General features: G+C 46.5%; 1 protein-coding gene across 8 annotated transcripts in view; it reads left to right on the plus strand.

Annotated features, from left to right (window-relative positions):
• CNGB1 (cyclic nucleotide gated channel subunit beta 1) overlaps positions 1-24,323 on the plus strand; it is a 166,669-nt gene that overhangs the window by 100,029 nt on the left and 42,317 nt on the right. For 6 of the 8 annotated variants that reach the window (XM_068261143.1, XM_068261140.1, XM_068261144.1 and 3 more), the window contains 5 exons: positions 1,642-1,695; positions 6,102-6,195; positions 7,897-7,939; positions 13,242-13,398; positions 23,909-23,977. In XM_068261143.1, the coding sequence (XP_068117244.1) occupies positions 1,642-1,695; positions 6,102-6,195; positions 7,897-7,939; positions 13,242-13,398; positions 23,909-23,977 (417 nt within the window). The remainder of the gene's footprint in view (positions 1-1,641; positions 1,696-6,101; positions 6,196-7,896; positions 7,940-13,241; positions 13,399-23,908; positions 23,978-24,323) is intronic. The other 2 variants (XM_068261142.1, XM_068261141.1) reach the window with 2 other exon arrangements.

Genomic DNA, 24,323 nt, shown 5'->3' on the forward strand with positions numbered 1-24,323 from the left:
CACAGATGTCAGTGGTAATACAGAGGTAGTGACAGTGTTACACAGATGTCAGTGGTAATACAGAGGTAGTGACAGTGTTACACAGGTGTTAGTGATAATACAGCAGTAGTGACAGTGTTACACAGGTGTCAGTGTTAATACAGAGGTAGTGACAGTGTTACACAGATGTCAGTGGTAATACAGAGGTAGTGACAGTGTTACACAGATGTCAGTGGTAATACAGAGGTAGTGACAGTGTTATACAGGTGTCAGTGGTAATACAGAGGTAGTGACAGTGTTATACAGGTGTCAGTGGTAATACAGAGGTAGTGACAGTGTTACACAGGTGTCAGTGGTAATACAGAGGTAGTGACAGTGTTACACAGGTGTCAGTGGTAATACAGAGGTAGTGACAGTGTTACACAGGTGTCAGTGGTAATACAGAGGTAGTGACAGTGTTACACAGATGTCAGTGGTAATACAGAGGTAGTGACAGTGTTACACAGATGTCAGTGGTAATACAGAGGTAGTGACAGTGTTACACAGGTGTCAGTGGTAATACAGAGGTAGTGACAGTGTTACACAGGTGTCAGTGGTAATACAGAGGTAGTGACAGTGTTACACAGGTGTCAGTGGTAATACAGAGGTAGTAACAGTGTTACACAGATGTCAGTGGTAATACAGAGGTAGTGACAGTGTTACACAGATGTCAGTGGTAAGACAGAGGTAGTGACAGTGTTACACAGATGTCAGTGGTAATACAGAGGTAGTGACAGTGTTACACAGGTGTCAGTGGTAATACAGAGGTAGTGACAGTGTTACACAGATGTCAGTGGTAATACAGAGGTAGTGACAGTGTTACACAGGTGTTAGTGATAATACAGCAGTAGTGACAGTGTTACACAGGTGTCAGTGATAATACAGAGGTAGTGATAGTGTTACACAGATGTCAGTTGTAATACAGAGGTAGTGACAGTGTTACACAGATGTCAGTGGTAATACAGAGGTAGTGACAGTGTTACACAGGTGTTAGTGATAATACAGCAGTAGTGACAGTGTTACACCTTGTCAGTGGTAATACAGAGGCAGTGACAGTGTTACACAGGTGTTAGTGATAATACAGCAGTAGTGACAGTGTTACACAGGTGTTAGTGATAATACAGCAGTAGTGACAGTGTTCCACAGGTGTCAGTGGTAATACAGAGGTAGTGACAGTGTTACACCTTGTCAGTGGTAATACAGAGGTAGTGACAGTGTTACACAGGTGTTAGTGATAATACAGCAGTAGTGACAGTGTTACACAGGTGTCAGTGATAATACAGAGGTAGTGACAGTGTTACACAGATGTCAGTGGTAATACAGAGGTAGTGACAGTGTTACACAGATGTCAGTGGTAATACAGAGGTAGTGACAGTGTTACACAGGTGTCAGTGGTAATACAGAGGTAGTGACAGTGTTACACAGGTGTCAGTGGTAATACAGAGGTAGTGACAGTGTTACACAGGTGTCAGTGATAATACAGAGGTAGTGACAGTGATACACAGATGTCAGTGGTAATACAGAGGTAGTGACAGTGTTACACAGATGTCAGTATAATACAGCAGTAGCATCAGTGTTACACCTTGTCAGTGGTAACATGAATTATGTCCTCTCTCTGGGCAGGCTACAGATGTCGTGCAATCACAGCGAGAGCGAGGAGGAGACGAAGGTGACGCAGTAAGTTATGATAACGACACAGTGCTGCCTGGACCCAGGAGACGGTCTCCTAGCAACCCCCTCCCTCTTCCCTAGTTACCCATCAGCTTCTCTTGGTAACAGTCCCGGGGTTGGGAGCATCTTCTGAGGCCAGCAGAGGATCACATTTCACAGACAAGCTGATTAGCAGCCGATAATCTGATGTGACGCCGCGTCTTCCAATATGTCACAGTGGAGAGCTGAGGGGTCTGCCACCTGTGACACAAGTAGGTCCCTGTCTGTTCTGTGTGTCTCTCCGCTGTAGACTGACTGTGGTTAGGGGGGGGGGGGGGATAGGGGGTCCCCATCACCTTCACTGTGTCTCCGGTGTTACCGTCATCCCCCTTACAGCTCTGCCTCTGATACTCTGACTCTCATACTAAGAAGAGACATATTTCACTTTCTCTGCTTTCCCTTTAACTGGCCAGTGACATCCATGTTTTTCTTTGTAATTCTCTTCAACCTAAATGGGGGTAATGCAAGTAAATAAGAGGCAGTGTAAATGTGTCCCTTCTTTAAATAGGAACTGTCGCAAAAATCTTAACATTTATAACACATACAAATAAGAAGTACATTTCTTCCAGAGTAAAATGAGCCATGAATTACTTTTCTCCTATATTGCTGTCACTTACAGTAGGTAGTAGAAATCTGACAGAAGTGACAGGTTTTGGACTAGCTCATCTTCTCATAGGGAGGTTCTCAGGGTTTTCTTTATTTTTAAATGCACTTAGTGAATGGCAGTTGCTCTGTCCAGCTGACAAAATAGTGTGCAGCGAGCAGGGAGGCTGGCCAGCATCTTTGTATTAATCATTTTCAGGGAATGTCCTTTATAAAGAATAAAGACATTCTCATGCTGAGAATCCCCTATGGAGAGATGGTCTAGCCCAAAACTGTAACGGTAATGTCAGATTTCTAATACTTACTGCAAGTGACAGCAACATAGGAGAAAAGTAATTTATGGCTCATTTTACTCTGGGAGAAATGTACTTCTTATTAATATGTGTTTTAAATTTTAAGATTTTCGCGACAGTTCCTCTTTAAAGGGATACTGTAGGGGGGTCAGGGGAAAATGAGTTGAACTTACCCGGGGCTTCTAATGGTCCCCCGCAGACATCCTGTGCCCGCGCAGCCACTCACCCATGCTCCGGCCCCGCCTCCAGTTCACTTCTGGAATTTCAGACTTTAAAGTCAGAAAACCACTGCGCCTGCGTTGCCGTGTCCTCGATCCCGCTGATGTCTTCAAGAGCGCACAGCGCAGGCCCAGTATGGTCTGTATCTGCGCAGTACACTCCTGGTGACATCAGCAGGAGCGAGGACACGGGCGTGCAGGCGCAGTGATTTTCTGACTTTAAAGTCTGAAATTCCAGAAGTGAACCGGAGGCGGGGCCGGAGCATGGGTGAGTGGCTGCGCGGGCACAGGATGTCTGCGGGGGACCATTAGAAGCCCCGGGTAAGTTCAGCTCATTTTACCCCGACCCCCCTACAGTATCCCTTTAAGCACTAGAATTCCTGACAGATGCAGACAGTAAAAGATGGACAGAATCTACAACAGTGCAGCATAGATGCTACTAACGCTGCTACCATGTACAGCACTGGTAACTGGGGTGCCATGTATACTGCTATAGGTCTTGTGGGATTATCATGGCAATGCGCTGTAATCTTAATTCTGGCTGCAAGCCCAGCAGGAAGTGAGACTTTTTAGCATTCATTTCCGGAACCGGGAAAAAAGGGCGCATGCCGCTAGTGGACAAAAAGGGCGCCGCCATTTACTCTCATAATAAATAGCGTTTAATGGGCGCCGAGCAGGAAAAAAGGGCGCAGGACATAAATAACGTTTACAACTGGCGCCAGGAGATTTTTAATGATTTATAAGTGTGCTTGTGGTGATTTACGTTTATAAAATGCACCCGTGCCGAATAACGTTTATAAAAATACTAAACATATTTATCTTATTTAACTAATTAAAACATTATTTAAAGTTTTATCCCATACTGTTTGTAAAACATTATTATTCACAAAATAAAGCGATCAGTACGTAACGTAAATTGCAAAATATTTTTTGCATCCACAATTAGTAAAACATTATTATCCACATAATAAAGGGGGGTCTTAGGTTTAGGCACCACCAGGGGGGTCTTAGGTTTAGGCACCAACAGGGGGGACTAGGGGTTAGGGGTAGGTACAGGGAGGGTTACTTAGGCACCAACAGGGGGGGGGGGGGTCTTAGGTTTAGGCACCAACAGGGGGGTCTTAGGTTTAGGCACCAACAGGGGGGTCTTAGGTTTAGGCACCAACAGGGGGGTCTTAGGTTTAGGCACCAACAGGGGGGTCTTAGGTTTAGGCACCAACAGGGGGGTCTTAGGGTTAGGCACCAACAGGGGGGTCTTAGGTTTAGGCACCAACAGGGGGGTCTAGGGGTTAGGGATAGGTACAGGGAGGGTTCTGTGTAAGAGTAGGTTTAGGTAAAGTTTTGATAAAATTTTAGTAATAATTACTAATGTTTTACAACACTTATTACGAACGTAGTTATATTTATATCATTGTTATAAAGAATATTTTCAGATTTTATTATAAGAACAAATCGTAAATGAAGGTTATTCACAATAATATAGAATTATAACAATTAAACATATATTATTGTTTTTTTCATAAACGTAATTATAAGTTTAACTTTAGAAACAGGGAAGAATAACGTTTTCACAATTTCCGACTTCATAAACATTATTTAATGATTTATAATTTTGTTAAACCTTATTTGTAAACGAAATATAGCACACTATTTTTATAAACCCTATTAATGATTAATTATTATTTAGAGTTTACACCCCGCGCCCTTTTTGTCCGGGCGCCCTTTTTGTACGTATGCTTCATTTCCTGTGGGCAAAATTTGAATTGCTTGGAAAAGTATTGAAAAAATACGCTTATGCGCTCCTCAATGCGAGTGTTGAAACAAAATTTTAAAAGCTGCGGCTCCATAGATTTACATGACTTCCGCATCACTGCACATCGAAACACTTGTTGCCTGAGAACGCGCTTTATCGGTTAATTGGCACTTCCGGCAGATCACGTTGCACGGCACACGGTATAAAACGCCCCATAGACTTTCATTGGCATAGCGTTACCCTGCAGGAGAACAGGGAAACGCAAAGCGCCAGTGTGAAAGAGGCTTTATAGACTAGTTTTGAGAAACAACATTTTTGTATCTTACTTACCTACCAATAATATGTCACTGCTGTCTGCAGGCCAGGGCCAAACCAAGGCCGAGGCAGAGGTGAGAGAGGCTCCAGCCTCAGGGCGCAGTGTAGGACAGGGCGCAGGGCCAAGGCAGAGGTGAGAGAGGCTCCAGCCTCAGGGCGCAGTGTAGGACGGGGCGCAGGGCCGAGGCAAAGGTGAGAGAGGCTCCAGCCTCAGGGCGCAGTGTAGGACGGGGCGCAGGGCCGAGGCAGAGGTGAGAGAGGCTCCAGCCTCAGGGAGCAGTGTAGGAGGGGGGCGCAGGGCCGAGGCAGAGGTGAGAGAGGCTCCAGCCTCAGGGCGCAGTGTAGGACAGGGCGCAGGGCCGAGGCAAAGGTGAGAGAGGCTCCAGCCTCAGGGCGCAGTGTAGGACAGGGCGCAGGGCCGAGGCAAAGGTGAGAGAGGCTCCAGCCTCAGGGTGTAGTGTGGGAGGGGGCGCAGGGCGAGGCAGAAGCGAGAGAGGCTCCAGCCTCAGGGCAGAGTGTAGGAGGGGGCACAGGGCGGGGCAGAGGCGAGAGAGGCTCCAGCTTCAGGGCGCAGTGTAGGAGGGGGCGCAGGGCCGAGGCAAAGGTGAGAGAGGCTCCAGCCTCAGGGTGTAGTGGAGGGGGGTGCACAACTCACTCAGCTATCACCTCCTATTGTGTTTGAGAGAAATACGAAAAGGGGATACATGGCAGTGACTGCAAGCCAGGTAACTAGAGATTAAGGTGCACTTTGGTGTCTGGGCAGTGGCTGGATAGTGTAATGGATAGTGTAATGGTTAAGGGCTTTGCCTCTGACACGGGAGACCAGGGTTTGAATCTCGGCTCTGCCTGTTCAGTAATCCAGCACCTATTCAGTAGGAGACCTTAGGCAAGACTCCCTAACACTGCTACTGCCTATAGAGCACCCCCTAGTGGTTGCAGCTCTGGCGCTTTGAGTTTGCCAGGAGAAAAGCGCTATATAAGTGTTTGTCTTCAGTGCTGGAGGACCTCGTCCCGGCTCTGCTGTAGGCTATTCTTGTTATTTGGATTAGGAGGTGGGGAGCTGCTGCCTTGCGTTGGGTGCCAAATGGCCAGAAGCAGACCGGTTTTAATAAATCATTCTCTGCCCCAGTGTGTTTGGCTGATGGGGTTGGTAATGGCCAGCGTTACATTACTTTCTTCTTCTTTAAATAGCCAGGTGATGCTGGAATGCCCCCCTGAACTGCTGGATACGTCAGTCCACATCCCCATAGTAACAGAGGAGGGCCCCGACAACCAGTATATCCAGGTACTGACAGTAACTGCAGCACGTAATGTATGGAGTACGTTTTATGGTAATGTACTCGTTCTGTATGTAGAATTGTTCTGTTTTGTTGTTGTGTTTAAAAAGGGTTTAGCCACATACATTTTTAAAGAATATGCCTCATGAAAAATAAGTCCGCAATCCCCGAATGTATATCTGGGATCAAAGTGGTCCTTCAGGATGACCCCTATATATTCAAATACAAGTCGAGCTCGTGTATAAGTCGACTCCAATATTCAACCCTCTTAAGCCGGAATTTTAATTGACTCAAGTATAAGTCTACCCAGCAAAGTTAATAATTGCACTTGGGGCTCAGAAGGGGTTAATGACTTTACTGCATACAGCATTACAGCCATTAATCCCTCCTGTTCCTTCAGTGCAGCCAATACCTCCTCCAGGCCCCCATGTGCAGCAATTATTCACTCCCTTTTATGCAGCCCAGTACCCCCCCGCCCCTTTCCATGGTAATTGTTGTGGCCGGGACTTTCACACCTGTGTTTTGTTGGCGTTTCCTTTCCTCAAAGTGTCACTTACCACTGGGTACATTGCTGCAAATGGGAATGTCACTATTAGTACACACATTACTTAGTGTGCTCAGTGCTGCCTGTGACTCGTGTATAAGTCAACCCCTATACTTTTATTGAGTCAGACCTACATTTCTAGACTTATACTCGGGTATATACAGTAAGCGGAAAAAGACTGCATTGCAGGGTCACGTTATTCTTCAACTCTTGACTGATTCCTCCTGAAGTCAAAATAAAAACATGTGCCCTATAGTGCTGGTCTGCATGAAGCAGGACTGCAGCATCTAAAGTAGTGCTGTGGTCGTAGCAAGGAGGAAGATTAGACAGCTAGGAGGCAGGGCCGGCCCTAGACTATTTGCCGCCTGAGGCAAAAAAAAAAATTTCCGCCGCCACCCCCCCCCGGTGGGGGGCGCGCTCTGGGGGGCCGCCGAGCTGGAGGGGTAGCTGGCAGGACGGGGGTATTGGGCCTAGCGGCGGGGAGGGGGTCGTACCCCCCCTCCCTCGCCTGGGTCCCCCGTGCTCCGCTCCCCTCCAGCCTTAAATACAAGCAGCCACTATGTGTAAGAGGCACGGGCGGGTAGGACTCACCTCTTCCTCATTCCAAGCGTGCGCTCCACTGACGTCACTTCCTGCAACGCTGCAGGAAGTGACGTCAGTGGAGAGCACACTGGCCTGGAACGAGGAAGAGGTGAGTCCTACCCGCCCGTGCCTCTTACACATAGTGGCTGCTTGTATTTAAGGCTGGAGGGGAGCGGAGCACGGGGGACCCAGGCGAGGGAGGGGGGGGGTCCGACCCCCTCCCCGCCGCTAGGCCCAATACCCCCGTCCTGCCAGCTACCCCTCCAGCTCGGCGGCCAGCTCCCCGCACCCACGGACGGGCGGGTGCCGCCCCTGGAATTTTGCTGCCTGAGGCAAAAGTTTCACCCCGCCTCATGAGCGGGCCGGCCCTGCTAGGAGGGGAAAGGGGCCACAAACTGCTATATCCTGGAACATTGGAGCAGAGAGAATGGTAAGATTGCGCTGAGCTAGTCAGTACTAATAGCGGTGTTCATTATTTTTTTCCTTCATTTCGACAGGTACATTTTTGCATGCTTTTAGCCATATTGTATATTATATACAGTTCAATTGTGAAACACAAGATATGTCATTTCTTCCCCTGCAGGCTCTTGGAAAAGGAACTGGTATTTTCAACGCAGAGGAGACAGGTAATGAGAAGGGAACAGTGCCCAGAAATATAGTGAATGCTGTCTGTATTAATAGATGGCATGTGTTCTCACAGAGGTCCAAGTCACTGTGAACAGAGCTGACTGAGGTCCATGTCTTCTTTTGCACCAGACAGGATGAGTCATCAGTAGGGCGTGGCGAACAGTAGTCACGTGATAATCAGCAAATTCAGGTGTGGCTCTACTACTCAGTAGTTGATTAGAACGACAGGATTTTCATGTGGTTGCATAAGAAAGAAACAGAAGAAGTTATCTGTGCTATTATTAAATACTTCTGTGCATTTATGCAAACTGCGCCCGCTGCAATCAATCGGTAACGATCAGCCTAAACAGACACAGAGTATTCGCTATCAAAAAGTCCACAACCTATAGATCTAATTATAAATGAAGATGACAGCGTTCTTCTCTTCTCTCGTGACCTGCAGGAAAAAACATCTATACGTAGTGCATTACCATTGAATGATTCAATTGCCATAAACACCCATAGTGCCATAAAGTGCTCTCAAACGTGCTCCACTGCAGGTGCAGACATCTACGACTCCCCAACAAAATGCAGGCTCACCAAATATATACCACCTCAGAATCAGGTGGATCTAAAGCAGGGGTCTCAAACTCAATTTACTTGGGGGCCGCAGGAGGCAAAGTCAGGATGAGGCTGGGCCGCATAAGGAATTTCACAATCGCGGCGCATCGCCGCCTCTGCCCGCCCCTCTCACTCTTCCTTCACAGAGAGGGGCGGGGAGAGGCGGCAATCCGTGCGGCGATTGACGTCAGGAGGGGCAGAGCTGAAGCTGAAAGCTCTGCCCCTTCCAGGAAATGCCAGCGGATTGCCCCCCGAGCGATTTGGGGGCTCTGAAGCCCTCGTTTAGCGGCGGGGATGCGGCGGATTACTTGGGAGCACTGAAGCGAACTATAAGGAAGCTTTTGCCGGCGAGGGCCACAAAATATTGTATCGAGGGCCGCAAATGGCCCGCGGGCCGCGAGTTTGAGACCCCTGATCTAAAGCATAAGGTAGACCAGCCAACACTTTGATGTAGTCAAATTCCAAAAGTTTTTTAATCTAGTTTCCTCAAAAAAGATACAGTAAAACAAGACATAGCATAAAATCTTTTTAAAATACAGTAAAAGCCTTGCGCTGAGTGCGCACTCACGTAATCCAATGCTAGTTCAGGCGTATCGGGCTCCCTAGCCCAGCGGTAGTGCCCCCACTGCGGTCATGGCGTCCCGTCTCCGCTTAGGCGCATCCGCGGCTTTCTGAGACCTTCAAAGTTCCCAAGCGACGACAGAGTTTTCTGCTCCCTGTGACGTTAGATGCTCCTGGCTCCGCCTTACGCGTTACATCCGTGCGGACTCTGATGAGTCCGCACGGATGACGGGGAGCAGACAACTCTGTCGCTCGGGAACTTTGAAGGTCTCAGAAAGCCGTAGATGCCCCTAAGCGGAGGCGGGATGCTGCGACCGCAGTGGAGGCACTACCGCTGGGCTAGGGAGCCCGATACGCCTGAACTAGCATTGGATTAAATACTTCTGTTTCTGCATATAACAGTGGATACATATACATCGGTCCATTACAAGGGCAGTGGAAGTGTTAATCTTGGACCTCTGACGTGATCATGTGACATCAGCCATGAATTCCTTTCATACACAATGGAAGTTGAGCGTCAAGTTATGTTACTCCCGCTGCCTCTTCTCTCTCGCTCACAGGTGCAGTGCTTGTCCTGCTCAGTAGGGGGCGTTGCCATGTCCCGCCACAGCGCTGACGTAGAGCTCGCCAGACTGGTCCCTGACGCTTCTCCAGACGGGCGCCGCTCCCAGGCTGCCGCCCCAGAAGCCATAGATGACCTTCCCAATGTTCCACATTACCAGGCTACCTCCTACCCGCTTCTGTGCCGCCACGGCGTCCTGAACCCCACCTTCCAGGGCGACAGCCCCGCCCAGCCTGTCCGTAGACGAGGTAGAAGGCTTGGCATGCTTGTGTCCTCCTCCACTCTGCCGCTTTAATCGTTCTGTGCCGTGTGACGCCTTTCCTGCTCATCAATGGGGAAGAGCAAAAAATATGCTGAATATTTTACATTTCTGTTCAACAGGAAATAACCACAATGAAATTTAAAGAGGCCCTGTAGTGACACATAGTAGAGCGAAGTCAATTATTCAGGATACCCACTTTTATGGTAATTTTCCTGGTTTCAGCATCAGAAATACTTCCTATATCTGTATATTTCTGTATATAAGTATGAAGCCCCTCCCTCCCAGTGATGATTAGCCTAGGCTATTTAGCTCTGCAGAATTCTCCTCTCAGTGCATTCTGGGAGACCAGGCATTATTTTCACTGAGTTCAGAATTCTCAGAAACAAACATTCCTCAGAGCTGCATCTGACAGGACTAAAGGTGTCACCACCAGTGATAAATGTCAGAATGTAAATCAGGGAGAGGAAAGATGTTACAATGAGCAAACACTGACTAAATCATCTATAAATGAATAACAAAATAAGCAATTGTCTTCAATACGTTATTTTTACTACAGGTCCTCTTCAAGCCACAAGATGTTGATAAATTAACCGTTAAAGTGTTAATTTATCAGCTGTGGCCTCTTCTGTTTCCTGTTGAGCCAGAATTTACATATGAAGCTTAATTGTTTTGCTTGCTTCATGTAGCGGCTTTTTGTGGCTGTGTTTATTGGGAATATGTGATTTTGTTTTTGTGTAATTTGTTTCTTTTATCTTCATTCACTTTAGATAGTGAGTTTGCACAGTTAGGGTGTGTTTCCGCTGGAGACATGCAAATTCCCAGAGTAAAATACACTAAAAATGACCCTTTTTCCTATGTTGCTGTCACTTACAGTAGGTAGTGAAACGCTGACAGATTTTGGACTAGACCATCTCCTTATGGGGAATTCTCAATATGTCCTTATTCTTTACAAAAGCCCTGTAAAAAAAAAAGGATCCTTTTTTTTCCAGGGAGTTTTTTGTAAAGTCCAACTGCTAAAAGTGTTCAGAGATGTCAGCTGGCTTCCCTACTCAGTTGCACGCTATTTTGGCAGTTGGACTGAGCAACTGCAGTAAGTGCTTTTGTAAATAAAGAAAACCCAGAGAATCCTTCATGAGAAGATGGACTAGATTTTCACTATCTACTGTGAGTGACAGGGCTGGATTTCTGGGAAGGCCACACAGGTCTGGGCCTTGGGCTGCCGCAGGCCAAGGGGCATCTGGACTTGAAAGAGGGGTTGCTACTTATGAAAGCTGAGGCTTAACCTGGGGAGCAACAAATGAAAAGCTGCAACCACGGGCGTAACAATAGGGGATGCAGCCCCTGCTCTAGCAGGGAGCGCTCAGGGCCGTTTTGGGGGGCTGGAATGGTCGCAGCATGAGGGGAGAGCTTGGTAGCACGTCGGCGGGGAGGGGACGGTCCCCCCCCTGAACTCGGGCTCTCCCTTCTGCGCTCCCCTTCAGCATTGAACAGTGTGTAAGTCTAGGCGGCGGGGCAGCGGCAGATACATACCTTCCTGCATTCCAGCACGGATGTTTCTCACTCTAGTGTCTGATGCTACTTCCTGTTTATACAGGAAGTCGCGTTAGAAGCTAGAGAGAGGAACACCGGTGGAACACAAGGAAGGTATGTATCTGCCGCTGCCCCGCCGCCTAGACTTACACACTGTTCAATGCTAGAGGGGAGCGCAGAGGGGAGAGCCGGAGTTAAGGGGGGGAACCTTCCCCCCTCCCCGCCGATTTGCTACCAAGCTCTCCCCTCATGCTGCGACCCCTCCAGCCCCCCAAAACGTCCCTGAGCGGGCCCGGGGGAGAGGGGCCCGCTCAGTATTTCTGCAGAGGGGCCCGGTGATTCCTAGTTACGCCCCTGGCTGTAACAGAGGCGCCCACACCGGCGACTGCTGATACTTAAGCACTTTATAGTGACCTGAGGAAGCGGCCAGTACCCGTGGAACGCGTTGTCTTATGTGCATCAATAAACTTTATATCTGTCTCATGTGGTTTGTTCCTTGAAGGCGGGAAATCAAACTACTCCTGTTCTTCTTATATATCCGCATTGTACATCAGTATAAACATAGGTGATATACATGGAAGAGGGGGCTGCACATGAAATGGGAGGGGCTGCTGTACATGGATGATACACATGGAAGAGGGGGCTGCACATGGAATGGGAGGGGCTGCTGTACATGGATGATACACATGGAAGAGGGGGCTGCACATGAAATGGGAGGGGCTGCTGTACATGGATGATACACATGGAAGAGGGGGCTGCACATGGAATGGGAGGGGCTGCTGTACATGGATGATACACATGGAAGAGGGGGCTGCACATGGAATGGGAGGGGCTGCTGTACATGGATGATACACATAGAAGAGGGGGCTGCGCATGGAATGGGAGGGGGTACTGTACATGGATGTTACAGATGGAAGAGGGGGCTGCACATGGAATAGGAGAGGCCAGTGGCGTACCTAGGGAATTTGACACCCGGTGCTGATTATTTACAGACACCCTCCAAAAACAACCAATTCTTTTGATGGGACGGTTGATGGGTTGTGGCACCGAGAAAATCACTGCAAATTTGGGGGAATTTTTGGAGAAAAGGAGTCATCGGGATGTGAACGGAGCTAACCGTTATGAAACTCTGTACTCTATACAGCACTGCAGAAGATGTCGGTGCCACTGGCTTCTGCAACAGCAGACTGCCCTGCATTATTGATGAATTAGTCTGATCAGGATAAATAATCCATAGTCCAGGGCACTCTGGTATTACAGCAGCCAGTGCACATGGCTACTAATGACAGGCAACTTCTGAAGCACTAAACACATCCTGCCACTTCTCCCTGCTAATGTCCCAGCTGCAGCACAGCAATCATTCTCTCTACTCACCCTGCTGCTCTGCACATTCACTCACTGCAGGCTGTGTGTAGAGAGGGAGGAGACACATTGCCCATGTGACAGGAAGGGGTGCTACATCTAGTGCAGGAAGTAGTACAGTCCCCTGCACTGCCTGCCGCTATTTTCCTGAATGTTGCCCAAACTGTGAAAAAAGGTCCCAGGTGGAAGAACACAGTGACTGAGCACCACAGCAGCACCCCCAGCTATGGCTGCACCCGGGGCTGTGAGCACCTGCAGCCTTGTGGTAGGGACACCACTGGGAGGGGCACTGCTGCACAGGACAGGGGAGCCCCAACATACTTTGCCTAGCGGCACAAAAAGTATAAATGGGGCCTTGAAGTCAAACTTTGTACATGTTGTCATTGTAAGCCTGGCTGTATAACTAATCGTACGCTCTGTGCAGAAGGAATGTCCTTTACTCGCCCTGCGGTCAGCATTGAGGACGTGGACTCCGGCAGCATCACCGAAGCCATAGGGTATGAGGAAGATCTGAAGCCTCCACCGTCACCGTACAAGCAGCGCACACTCGCGGTGCCCACCACATCCACCATGGCTAAGAGGTAACGCCAGGAATACGTCCCACCTGTCAGATACGCACTGAGGCTACTGATTGCAGGATCTCGCTATAGTAAACTCTGATATAGTAAACCTAGGGCTATAGTAAACTCTGATATAGTAAACCTAGGGCTATAGTAAACCTAGGGCTATAGTAAACTCTGATATAGTAAACCTAGGGCTATAGTAAACTCTGATATAGTAAACCTAAGGCCATAGTAAACTCTGATATAGTAAACCTAGGGCTATAGTAAACTCTGATATAGTAAACCTAGGGCTATAGTAAACTCTGATATAGTAAACCTAGGGCTATAGTAAACTCTGATATAGTAAACCTAGGGCTATAGTACTTTCTGATATAGTAAACCTAGGGCTATAGTAAACTCTGATATAGTAAACCTAAGGCTATAGTAAACTCTGATATAGTAAGCCTAGGGCTATAGTAAACTCTGATATAGTAAACCTAGGGCTATAGTACTTTCTGATATAGTAAACCTAGGGCTATAGTAAACTCTGATATAGTAAACCTAGGGCTATAGTAAACTCTGATATAGTAAACCTAGGGCTATAGTACTTTCTGATATAGTAAACCTAGGGCTATAGTAAACTCTGATATAGTAAACCTAAGGCTATAGTAAACTCTGATATAGTAAGCCTAGGGCTATAGTAAACTCTGATATAGTAAACCTAGGGCTATAGTAAACTCTGATATAGTAAACCTAGGGCTATAGTAAACTCTGATATAGTAAACCTAGGGCTATAGTACTTTCTGATATAGTAAACCTAGGGCTATAGTAAACTCTGATATAGTAAACCTAGGGCTATAGTAAACTCTGACATAGTAAACCTAGGGCTATAGTAAACTCTGATATAGTAAACCTAGGACTATAGTAAACTCTGATATAGTAGACCTAGGACTATAGTAAACTCTGATATAGTAAACCTAGGGCTATAGTAAACTCTGATATAGTAAGCCTAGGGCTATAGTAAACTCTGATATAGTAAACCTAGGGCTATAGTAAACTCTGATATAGTAAACCTATGGCTATAGTACTTTCTGATATAGTAAACCTAGGGCTATAGTAAACTCTGACATAGTAAACCTAGGGCTGTAGTAAACTCTGATATAGTAAACCTAGGACTATAGTAAACTCTGATATAGTAGACCTAGGACTATAGTAAACTCTGATATAGTAAGCCTAGGACTATAGTAAACTCTGATATAGTAAGCCTAGGGCTATAGTAAACTCTGATATAGTAAACCTAGGGCTATAGTAAACTCTGATATAGTAAACCCAGGGCTATAGTACTTTCTGATATAGTAAACCTAGGGCTATAGTAATCTCTGACATAGTAAACCTAGGGCTATAGTAAACTCTGATATAGTAAACCTAGGGATATAGTAAACTCTGATATAGTAAACCTAGGACTATAGTAAACTCTGATATGGTAAACCTAGGGCTATAGTAAACTCTGATATAGTAAACCTGGGGCTATAGTAAACTCTGATATAGTAAACCTAGGGCTATAGTAAACTCTGATATAGTAAACCTAGGGCTATAGTAAACTCTGATATAGTAAACCTAGGGCTATAGTACTTTCTGATATAGTAAACCTAGGGCTATAGTAAACTCTGATATAGTAAACCTAGGGCTATAGTAAACTCTGATATAGTAAACCTAGGGCTATAGTACTTTCTGATATAGTAAACCTAGGGCTATAGTAAACTCTGACATAGTAAACCTAGGGCTATAGTAAACTCTGATATAGTAAACCTAGGACTATAGTAAACTGATATAGTAGACCTAGGACTATAGTAAACTCTGATATAGTAAACCTAGGGCTATAGTAAACTCTGATATAGTAAGCCTAGGGCTATAGTAAACTCTGATATAGTAAACCTAGGGCTATAGTAAACTCTGATATAGTAAACCTATGGCTATAGTACTTTCTGATATAGTAAACCTAGGGCTATAGTAAACTCTGATATAGTAAACCTAGGACTATAGTAAACTCTGATATAGTAAACCTAGGGCTATAGTAAACTCTGATATAGTAAACCTAGGGCTATAGTAAACTCTGATATAGTAAGCCTAGGACTATAGTAAACTCTGATATAGTAAACCTAGGACTATAGTAAACTCTGATATGGTAAACCTAAGGCTATAGTAAACTCTGATATAGTAAACCTGGGGCTGTAGTAAACTCTGACATAGTAAACCTAGGGATATAGTAAACTCTGATATAGTAAGCCTAGGACTATAGTAAACTCTGATATGGTAAACCTAGGGCTATAGTAAACTCTGATATAGTAAACCTAGGGCTATAGTAAACTCTGATATACTAAACCTAGGGCTATAGTAAACTCTGATATAGTAAACCTAGGGCTATAGTAAACTCTGATATAGTAAACCTAGGGCTAAAGTAAACTCTGACATAGTAAACCTAGGGCTATAGTAAACTTTGATATAGTAAACCTAGGGCTATAGTAAACTCTGATATAGTAAACCTAGGGCTATAGTAAACTCTGATATAGTAAACCTAGGGCTATAGTAAACTCTGATATAGTAAACCTAGGGCTATAGTAAACTCAGTCTCCTGGTCCCGGTCATGTACCTGTATGAATACACAATGTATGACCTATTCTGATATAGTAAACTTCTGATAGACTAAACTACTCTTTCCTGGTCCCTTGATGTTTACTATAGAGGGATTCTACTGTATCAGCCTACTGCCCAAATCTAGGAAGAGATATGAGTGAAATATGAAATGTGCATTAGTTACTGTCAATATGAACTGACTTCTGTGGCTTTGAAAGTTGTAAAAAATTTATTTATGGGTTTCCCAGACTTCTCACTTGTTACCTGGTCCAAATCATCAGACTTCTCAGATCAGGAATTAGCAGCTACTGAAGTTCAGGGCAGTTTCTAGGCTAATTTGCACCCAGGGCGAGGGTGTAAAACTGACTGGACGTAGATTCTACTGCTTCGGTATTCTGCATCCCCGCAGTTACCGCCGATCTCGCCACTCTGCACCAGCCGCAATTCGCTCGCTCTGCCATCTATAAGACGGCAGAGCTCTGTGAGCCGGTCACGAGCCGCTTTCACTGGCTTCTGACCGTATGATCACAGAGAACCAATCATATTGGCTTACATTCATAGACAGGGTCAGGAGCCAATCAAAGCTGCTCCTGACCGGCTGTCAGCACTCTGCCGTCATAGAGATGGCAGAGAGAGGAGCCTGCGGTGATGGGGCAGCGTCGTGACCGGTGAGAGCAGTGGGTATGTGCGGCAATTCGTCGGGAAGCGGCATTTTACCGTACCAGCAGTCTCTGGTTCTTAACCACTTGCCGACCGCCTACTTCATATTGGCGGCGGCAAAGTGGCAGCCCCAGGACCACGTAAAGCAGATTGGCGTCAGGTCCTGGGGCACTCTCTGGCCGGGGATCGCGCGCTGGGATGCGCGCGCATCCACCGGCAATAGGCTCCGCCCACCCGCGACGTCAACCCGCCGGCCAATCGGAAGCGCCGGCGGGTTGTTAACCCCCGCGATCGCCGCTACAAAGTGTATAATACACTTTGTAATGTATACAAAGTGTATTATACAGGCTGCCTCCTGCCCTGGTGGTCCCAGTGTCCGAGGGACCACCAGGGCAGGCTGCAGCCACCCTAGTCTGCACCCAAACACACTGATCTGCCCCCCCCTGCCCCCTGATCGCCCACAGTACCCCTCAGACCCCCCCCTGCCCACCCCCCAGACCACCATTTGCACACAATCACCCCCCTAATCACCCATCAATCACTCCCTGTCACTATCTGTCAACGCTATTTTTTTTTTTAGTCCCTAAACTGCCCCCTGCTCCCTCCTGATCACCCCCCCACCCCTCAGATTCTCCCCAGACCCCCCCAGACCCTCCCCCCCCTGTGTACTGTATGCATCTATCCCCCCTGATCAACTGTCAATCACCTGTCAATCACCTGTCAATCACCCGTCAATCACCCGTCAATCACCCCCTGTCACTGCCACCCATCAATCAGCCCCTAACCTGCCCCTTGCGGGCAATCTGATCACCCACCCACACCAATAGATCGCCCGCAGATCCGACATCAGATCACCTCCCAAATCCATCGTTTACATCTATTCTCTCCTCTAAACACCCACTAATTACCCATCAATCACCCCCTATCACCACCTGTCACTGTTACCCATCAGATTAGACCCTTGCGGGCACCCAATCGCCCGCCCACACGCTCAGATTGCCCTCAAACCAGAGCCGGGACAAGGTCCTCCAGCACCCAAGGCTGAGACACCAAAGTGCGCCCCTCCATCCCTCCCACCCCAGCCGTTACACACTGATTGATATTAGACTAAGAGGCGCCACAGGGCCCACAACCTCCCCAACACCTTAATATCTAGTTATCTGGCTTGCAGTCACTGCCATGTATCCCCTTTTCTTATTTCTTTCTGCTTCAAACACAATTAGGAATGACAGCTGTATTAATTCTGCGCCCCCTACTACACTGCGCCCTGAGGCTGGAGCCTCTCCAGCCTATGCCTCGGCCCGGCCCTGCCTCAAACCCCCCCTTATCGATTCACCAGTGCATTATTTACATCCGTTCTTCCCTGTAATAACCCACTGATCACCTGTCAATCACCCCCTGTCACTGCCACCCATCAATCACCCCCTGTCACTGCCACCCATCAATCAGCCCCTAACCTGCCCCTTGCGGGCAATCTGATCACCCACCCACACCAATAGATCGCCCGCAGATCCGACATCAGATCACCTCCCAAGCTCAGTGTTTACATCTATTCTCTCCTCTAAACACCCACTAATTACCCATCAATCACCCCCTATCACCACCTGTCACTGTTACCCATCAGATTAGACCCTAATCTGCCCCTTGCAGGCACCCAATCACCCGCCCACACGCTCAGATTGCCCTCATACCCCCCCCTTATCAATTCGCCAGTGTAATATTTACATCTGTTATTCCCTGTAATAACCCACTGATCACCTGTCAATCACCCATCAATCACCCCCTGTCACTGCCACCCATCAATCACCCCCTGTCACTGCCACCCATCAATCAGCCCCTAACCTGCCCCTTGCGGGCAATCTGATCACCCACCCACACCAATAGATCGCCCGCAGATCCGACATCAGATCACCTCCCAAGTGCAGTGTTTACATCTCTTCTCTCCTCTAAACACCCACTAATTACCCATCAATCACCCCCTATCACCACCTGTCACTGTTACCCATCAGATTAGACCCTAATCTGCCCCTTGCGGGCACCCAATCACCCGCCCACACCTCAGAACGCCCTCAGACCCCAGCCCTGATCACCTCGCTAGTGCATTGCTTGCATCTATTTCCCCCCTCTAATCACACCTTGAGACACCCATAAATCACCTCCTGTCACCCCCTAGCACACCTACCCATCAGATCAGGCCCTAATTTGCCCCGTGTGGGCTCCTGATCACTCGGCCAAACCCTCAGATCCCCCTCAGACCCCCTTCCGATCACCTCCCCAGTGCATTGATTGCATCTATTTTCCCCTCTAACCGCCCCCTGAGACACCCATCAATCACCTCCTGTCACCCCCCTAGCACTCCTATCCATCAGATCAGGCCCAATACATCCTGTCATCTAAGAGGCCACCCTGCTTATGACCGTTTCCACAAAATTTGCCCTCTCATAGACCACCTGTCATCAAAATTTGCAGATGCTTATACCCCTGAACAGTCATTTTGAGAAATTTGGTTTCCAGACTACTCACAGTTTTGGGCCCGTAAAATGCCAGGGCAGTATAGGAACCCCACAAGTGACCCCATTTTAGAAAGAAGACACCCCAAGGTATTCTGTTAGGTGTATGATGAGTTCATAGAAGATTTTATTTTTTGTCAAAAGTTAGCGGAAATTGGATTTTTATTGTTTTTTTCACAAAGTGTCATTTTTCACTAACTTGTGACAAAAAATAAAATCTTCTATGAACTCACCATACCCCTAACGGAATACCTTGGGGTGTCGTCTTTCTAAAATGGGGTCACTTGTGGGGTTCCTATACTGCCCTGGCATTTTAGGGGCCCTAAACCGTGGGGAGTAGTCTAGAAAACAAATGCCTCAAAATGACCTGTGAATAGGACGTTGGGCCCCTTAGCGCACCTAGGCTGCAAAAAAGTGTCACACATGTAGTATCGCCATACTCAGGAGAAGTAGTATAATGTGTTTTGTGGTGTATTTTTACACATACCCATGCTGGGTGGGAGAAATCTCTCTGTAAATGGACAATTGTGTGTAAAAAAAATCAAAAATGTGTCATTTACAGAGATATTTCTCCCACCCAGCATGGTTATATGTAAAAATACACCACAAAACACATTATACTACTTCTTCTGAGTACGGCGATACCACATGTGTGGCACTTTTTTGCACCCTAACTGCGCTAAGGGGCCCAAAGTCCAATGAGTACCTTTAGGATTTCACAGGTCATTTTGAGACATTTGGGTTCAAGACGACTACTCACGGTTTAGGGCCCCTAAAATGCCAGGGCAGTATTGGAACCCCACAAATGACCCCATTCTAGAAAGAAGACACCCCAAGGTATTCCGTTAGGAGTATGGTGAGTTCATAGAAGTTTTTATTTTTTGTCACAAGTTAGCGGAAATTGATATGTATTGTTTTTTTTTTCACAAAGTGTCATTTTCCGCTAACTTGTGACAAAAAAAAAATCTTCTATGAACTCACCATACCCCTAACGGAATACCTTGGGGTGTCTTCATTCTAAAATGGGGTCACTTGTGGGGTTCCTATACTGCCCTGGCATTTTAGGGGCCCTAAACCGTGAGGAGTAGTCTAGAATCCAAATGCCTCAAAATGACCTGTGAATAGGACGTTAGGCCCCTTAGCGCACCTAGGTTGCAAAAAAGTGTCACACATGTGGTATCGCCGTACTCAGAAGAAGTAGTATAATGTGTTTTGAGGTGTATTTTTATACATACCCATGCTGGGTGGGAGAAATCTCTCTGTAAATGGACAATTGTGTGTAAAAAAAATCAAATAATTGTCATTTACAGAGATATTTCTCCCACCTAGCATCTGTATGTGTAAAAATACACCCCAAAACACATTATACTACTTCTCCTGAGTACGGCGGTACCACATGTGTGGCACTTTCTTGCACCCTAAGTGCGCTAAGGGGCCCAAAGTCCAATGAGTACCTTTAGGATTTCACAGGTCATTTTGCGACATTTGGTTTCAAGACTACTCCTCACGGTTTAGGGCCCCTAAAATGCCAGGGCAGTATAGGAACCCCACAAATGACCCCATTTTAGAAAGAAGACACCCCAAGGTATTCTGTTAGGAGTATGGTGAGTTCATAGAAGATTTTATTTTTGTCACAAGTTAGCAGAAAATGACACTTTGTGAAAAAAAACAATTAAAATCAATTTCCGCTAACTTGTGACAAAAAAAAAAAATCTTCTATGAACTCACCATCCTCCTAATGGAATACCTTGGGGTGTCTTCTTTCTAAAATGGGGTAATTTGTGGGATTCCTATACTGTCCTGGCATTTTAGGGGCCCTAAACCGTGAGGAGCAGTCTTGAAACGAAATTTCTCAAAATGACCTGTGAAATCCTAAAGGTACTCATTGGACTTTGGGCCCCTTAGCGCAGTTAGGGTGCAAAAAAGTGCCACACATGTGGTATCGCCGTACTCAGGAGAAGTAGTATAATGTGTTTTGGGGTGTATTTTTCCACATACCCATGCTGAGTGGGAGAAATATCTCTATAAATTGACAATTGTGTGTTAAAAAAAGAAAACAATTGTCATTTACGGAGATATTTCTCCCACCCAGCATGGGTATGTGTAAAAATACACCCCAAAACACATTATACTACTTCTCCTGAGTACGGCAATACCACATGTGTGGCACTTTTTTGCAGCCTAACTGCGCTAAGGGGCCCAAAGTCCAATGAGCATCTTTAGGCTTTACAGGGGTGCTTACAATTAGGCACCCCCCAAAATGCCAGGACAGTGAACACACCCCACAAATGACCCCATTTTGGAAAGTAGACACTTCAAGGTATTCAGAGAGTAGCATAGTGAGTCCGTGGCAGATTTCATTTTTTTTTTGTCGCAAGTTAGAAGAAATGGAAACGTTTTTTTTTTTTTTTGTTTTGTTACAAAGTGTCATTTTCCGCTAACTTGTGACAAAAAATAAAATCTTCTATGAACTCACCATGCCTCTCACTGAATACTTTGGGATGTCTTCTTTCCAAAATGGGGTCATTTGGGGGGGATTTGTACTATCCTGGAATTTTAGCCCCTCATGAAACCTGACAGGTGCGCAGAAAAGTCAGAGATGCTTGAAAATGGGAAAATTCACTTTTGGCACCATAGTTTGTAAACGCTATAACTTTTACCCAATCCAATAAATATACACTGAATGGGTTTTTTTTAATCAAAGACATGTAGCAGAATAACTTTCGCGCTCAAATGTATAGGAAATTTTACTTTATTTGAAAAATGTCAGCACAGAAAGTTAAAAAAGTCATTTTTTTGACAAAATTCATGTCTTTTTTGATGAATATAATAAAAACTAAAACTCGCAGCAGCAATCAAATAGCACCGAAAGAAAGCTGTATTAGTGACAAGAAAAGGAGGTAGAATTCATTTAGGTGGTAGGTTGTATGACTGAGCAATAAACCGTGAAAGCTGCAGTGGTCCGAATGGAAAAAAAGGCTCTGGTCCTTAAAGAGAACCAGAGATGAAGCAACCTCATGTATTTTACCTTATAAATCAGTGGGAACATGACAGTAAACACCTAATCTGCTCTTTGTTACATTGTTCTCTGTTTAATTTGCCTGTTATCACCTCTAAGATAAGAATCCCGACTAAGCAGTCGGTCTGGCTTTGCTACAGAATAATTATAGCTGAGACTGTGTTCTTTGCTGTCTTCAAGTCCAAGCCTGCCCCCTGCTGGCTTTGCTCAGGAATCATTATAGCTGAGTCATTATAGCAAAGCCAGAATCAATGCTCAGTCCGGGATTCTTATCTCAGCTAGATAACAGACACTTTTAGCAGTGAGGATGGAACAGAGAGCATGGTAAATGTTTTCTCTAATGTTCCCACTGATTTCTATGGTAAAATACACAAGGGTGCTTCGTCTCTGGTTCACTTTAACCTCCTTGGCGGTAACCCCGTGTGTGACACGGGGTAAGCCGCCGGAGGGTGCCGCTCAGGCCCTGCTGGGCCGATTTTCATAATTTTTGCTTTGCTGGACGCAGCTAGCACTTTGCTAGCTGCGCCAGCACTCTGATCGCCGCCGGCCCCTGCCCGATCGCCGCTATCTGCTGCGGCGCGGGCCCCCCCCCCCCTCCAGACCCCAGCGCTGCCTGGCCAATCAGTGCCAGGCAGCGCCGAGGGGTGGCCCGGGACTCCCAATGACGTCCCGACGTCAGTGACGTCGGTGACGTCATCCCGCCCCGTCGCCATGGCGACGGGGGAAGCCCTCCAGGAAATCCCGTTCTATGAACGGGATTTCCTGATCGGAGATCGCCGAAGGCGATCGAAGCGGGCGGGGGGATGCCGCTCAGCAGCGGCTATCATGTAGCGAGCCCTCGGCTCGCTACATGATAAAAAAAAAAAAAATTTAAAAAAAAACTGCTGCGCTCCCTCCTGGCGGTATTTTTCATACCGCCAAGGAGGTTAAGGGGTTTTATGACTGCAGTCCTTAAGTGGTTAAAGAAAACCTGAACTGAAAATTAAAAGTCAAAATAAACATACACACGTCATACTTACCTGTTGTGTAGTCTACTCATCAATCTCTTTCTCCTCTCCTGTGTCCTGTTTGTCCACTGTGATCAATGGATTTCTCTGTCCTCCATTTGGAAAATGGCCATTACCCCCTAACAGCTTCCTGGTCAGCACACAGTTAAACTGTAATATCGCGCACTTGAGCCATAGGGAAACATGGACACATCAGTTCTCCTCTCAGCTGTAACTGACAGCAACTGATATATAACCGACAGCAACTGATATATTTCAGTTCTGACAAAATCTTGTCAGAACTGGAAGGGATGATTGTCAGCAGAAAATGGTGAGTTTCTGAGAGGAACTGATGGCAAGGTAACTATGTAATGTTCATTTGAAGTTACCTCATGTGTTTATTTTAAATAATTTTACTCAGTACAGGTTCTCTTTAAGGGGGCAGAGACGGCTGGTACGGAAGTGGTTACATTGGCAATTATAATAGTAAAATATCAGTAAATAATACGGATATTTATCTACAACTAAGTCTACTCCAGTTCTCACACAGAACCCTCCGTCTACCTATGCCTATTGCCTAACCTTAACCACCTCCCTGCCGATGCCTAACCCTAAATCAACCCCCCCATGCCTAACCTTAACCGACTCCCTCTTCCATGCCTATCCTTAAGAATACCCCCCCCCCCCCCTTCCCATGCCTAAGCTTAAAACCGGTGTTTTTCTTCTTTTTTTGTATATAGCAGGAAGAGGACGCCGTCTCAGGGGGAAAATGCGGACGACCTGTTGGAAAGCGGCCAGGAGGATGAAGAGTAAGACACTCAGTCATAGTTCTGGTAGTATTTAGAGGTGATGAATGTATCTGTAATGATCTGCTCAGCTGCCTGTGCAGGCAGGCAGCCTTTTGACCATTGTTTAGGTTTGCATGCTGCAGGACTCTGGAAAGGAGAGCTTCTGTCAGTTTTGCAGCTTGTGCTTGCAGAGGAATTTGCATACGTTGTCATGCAAATTGCCTGGCCACATTCATTGGAGGCGTGTACTATAAGTAGTATGTGTTTCCCACAATGCTTGGCTGGTCAGAAGGATTCCTTCCTGTGAAACACTCCTGGAGGAGTGTCAGCCTTACTCTTTGTTTGAAGTTCAGCTTAGAGTAATTTC

This window comes from Hyperolius riggenbachi, chromosome 11, assembly GCF_040937935.1.
Source record: "Hyperolius riggenbachi isolate aHypRig1 chromosome 11, aHypRig1.pri, whole genome shotgun sequence".
Classification (NCBI taxonomy): Eukaryota; Metazoa; Chordata; class Amphibia; order Anura; family Hyperoliidae; genus Hyperolius; species Hyperolius riggenbachi.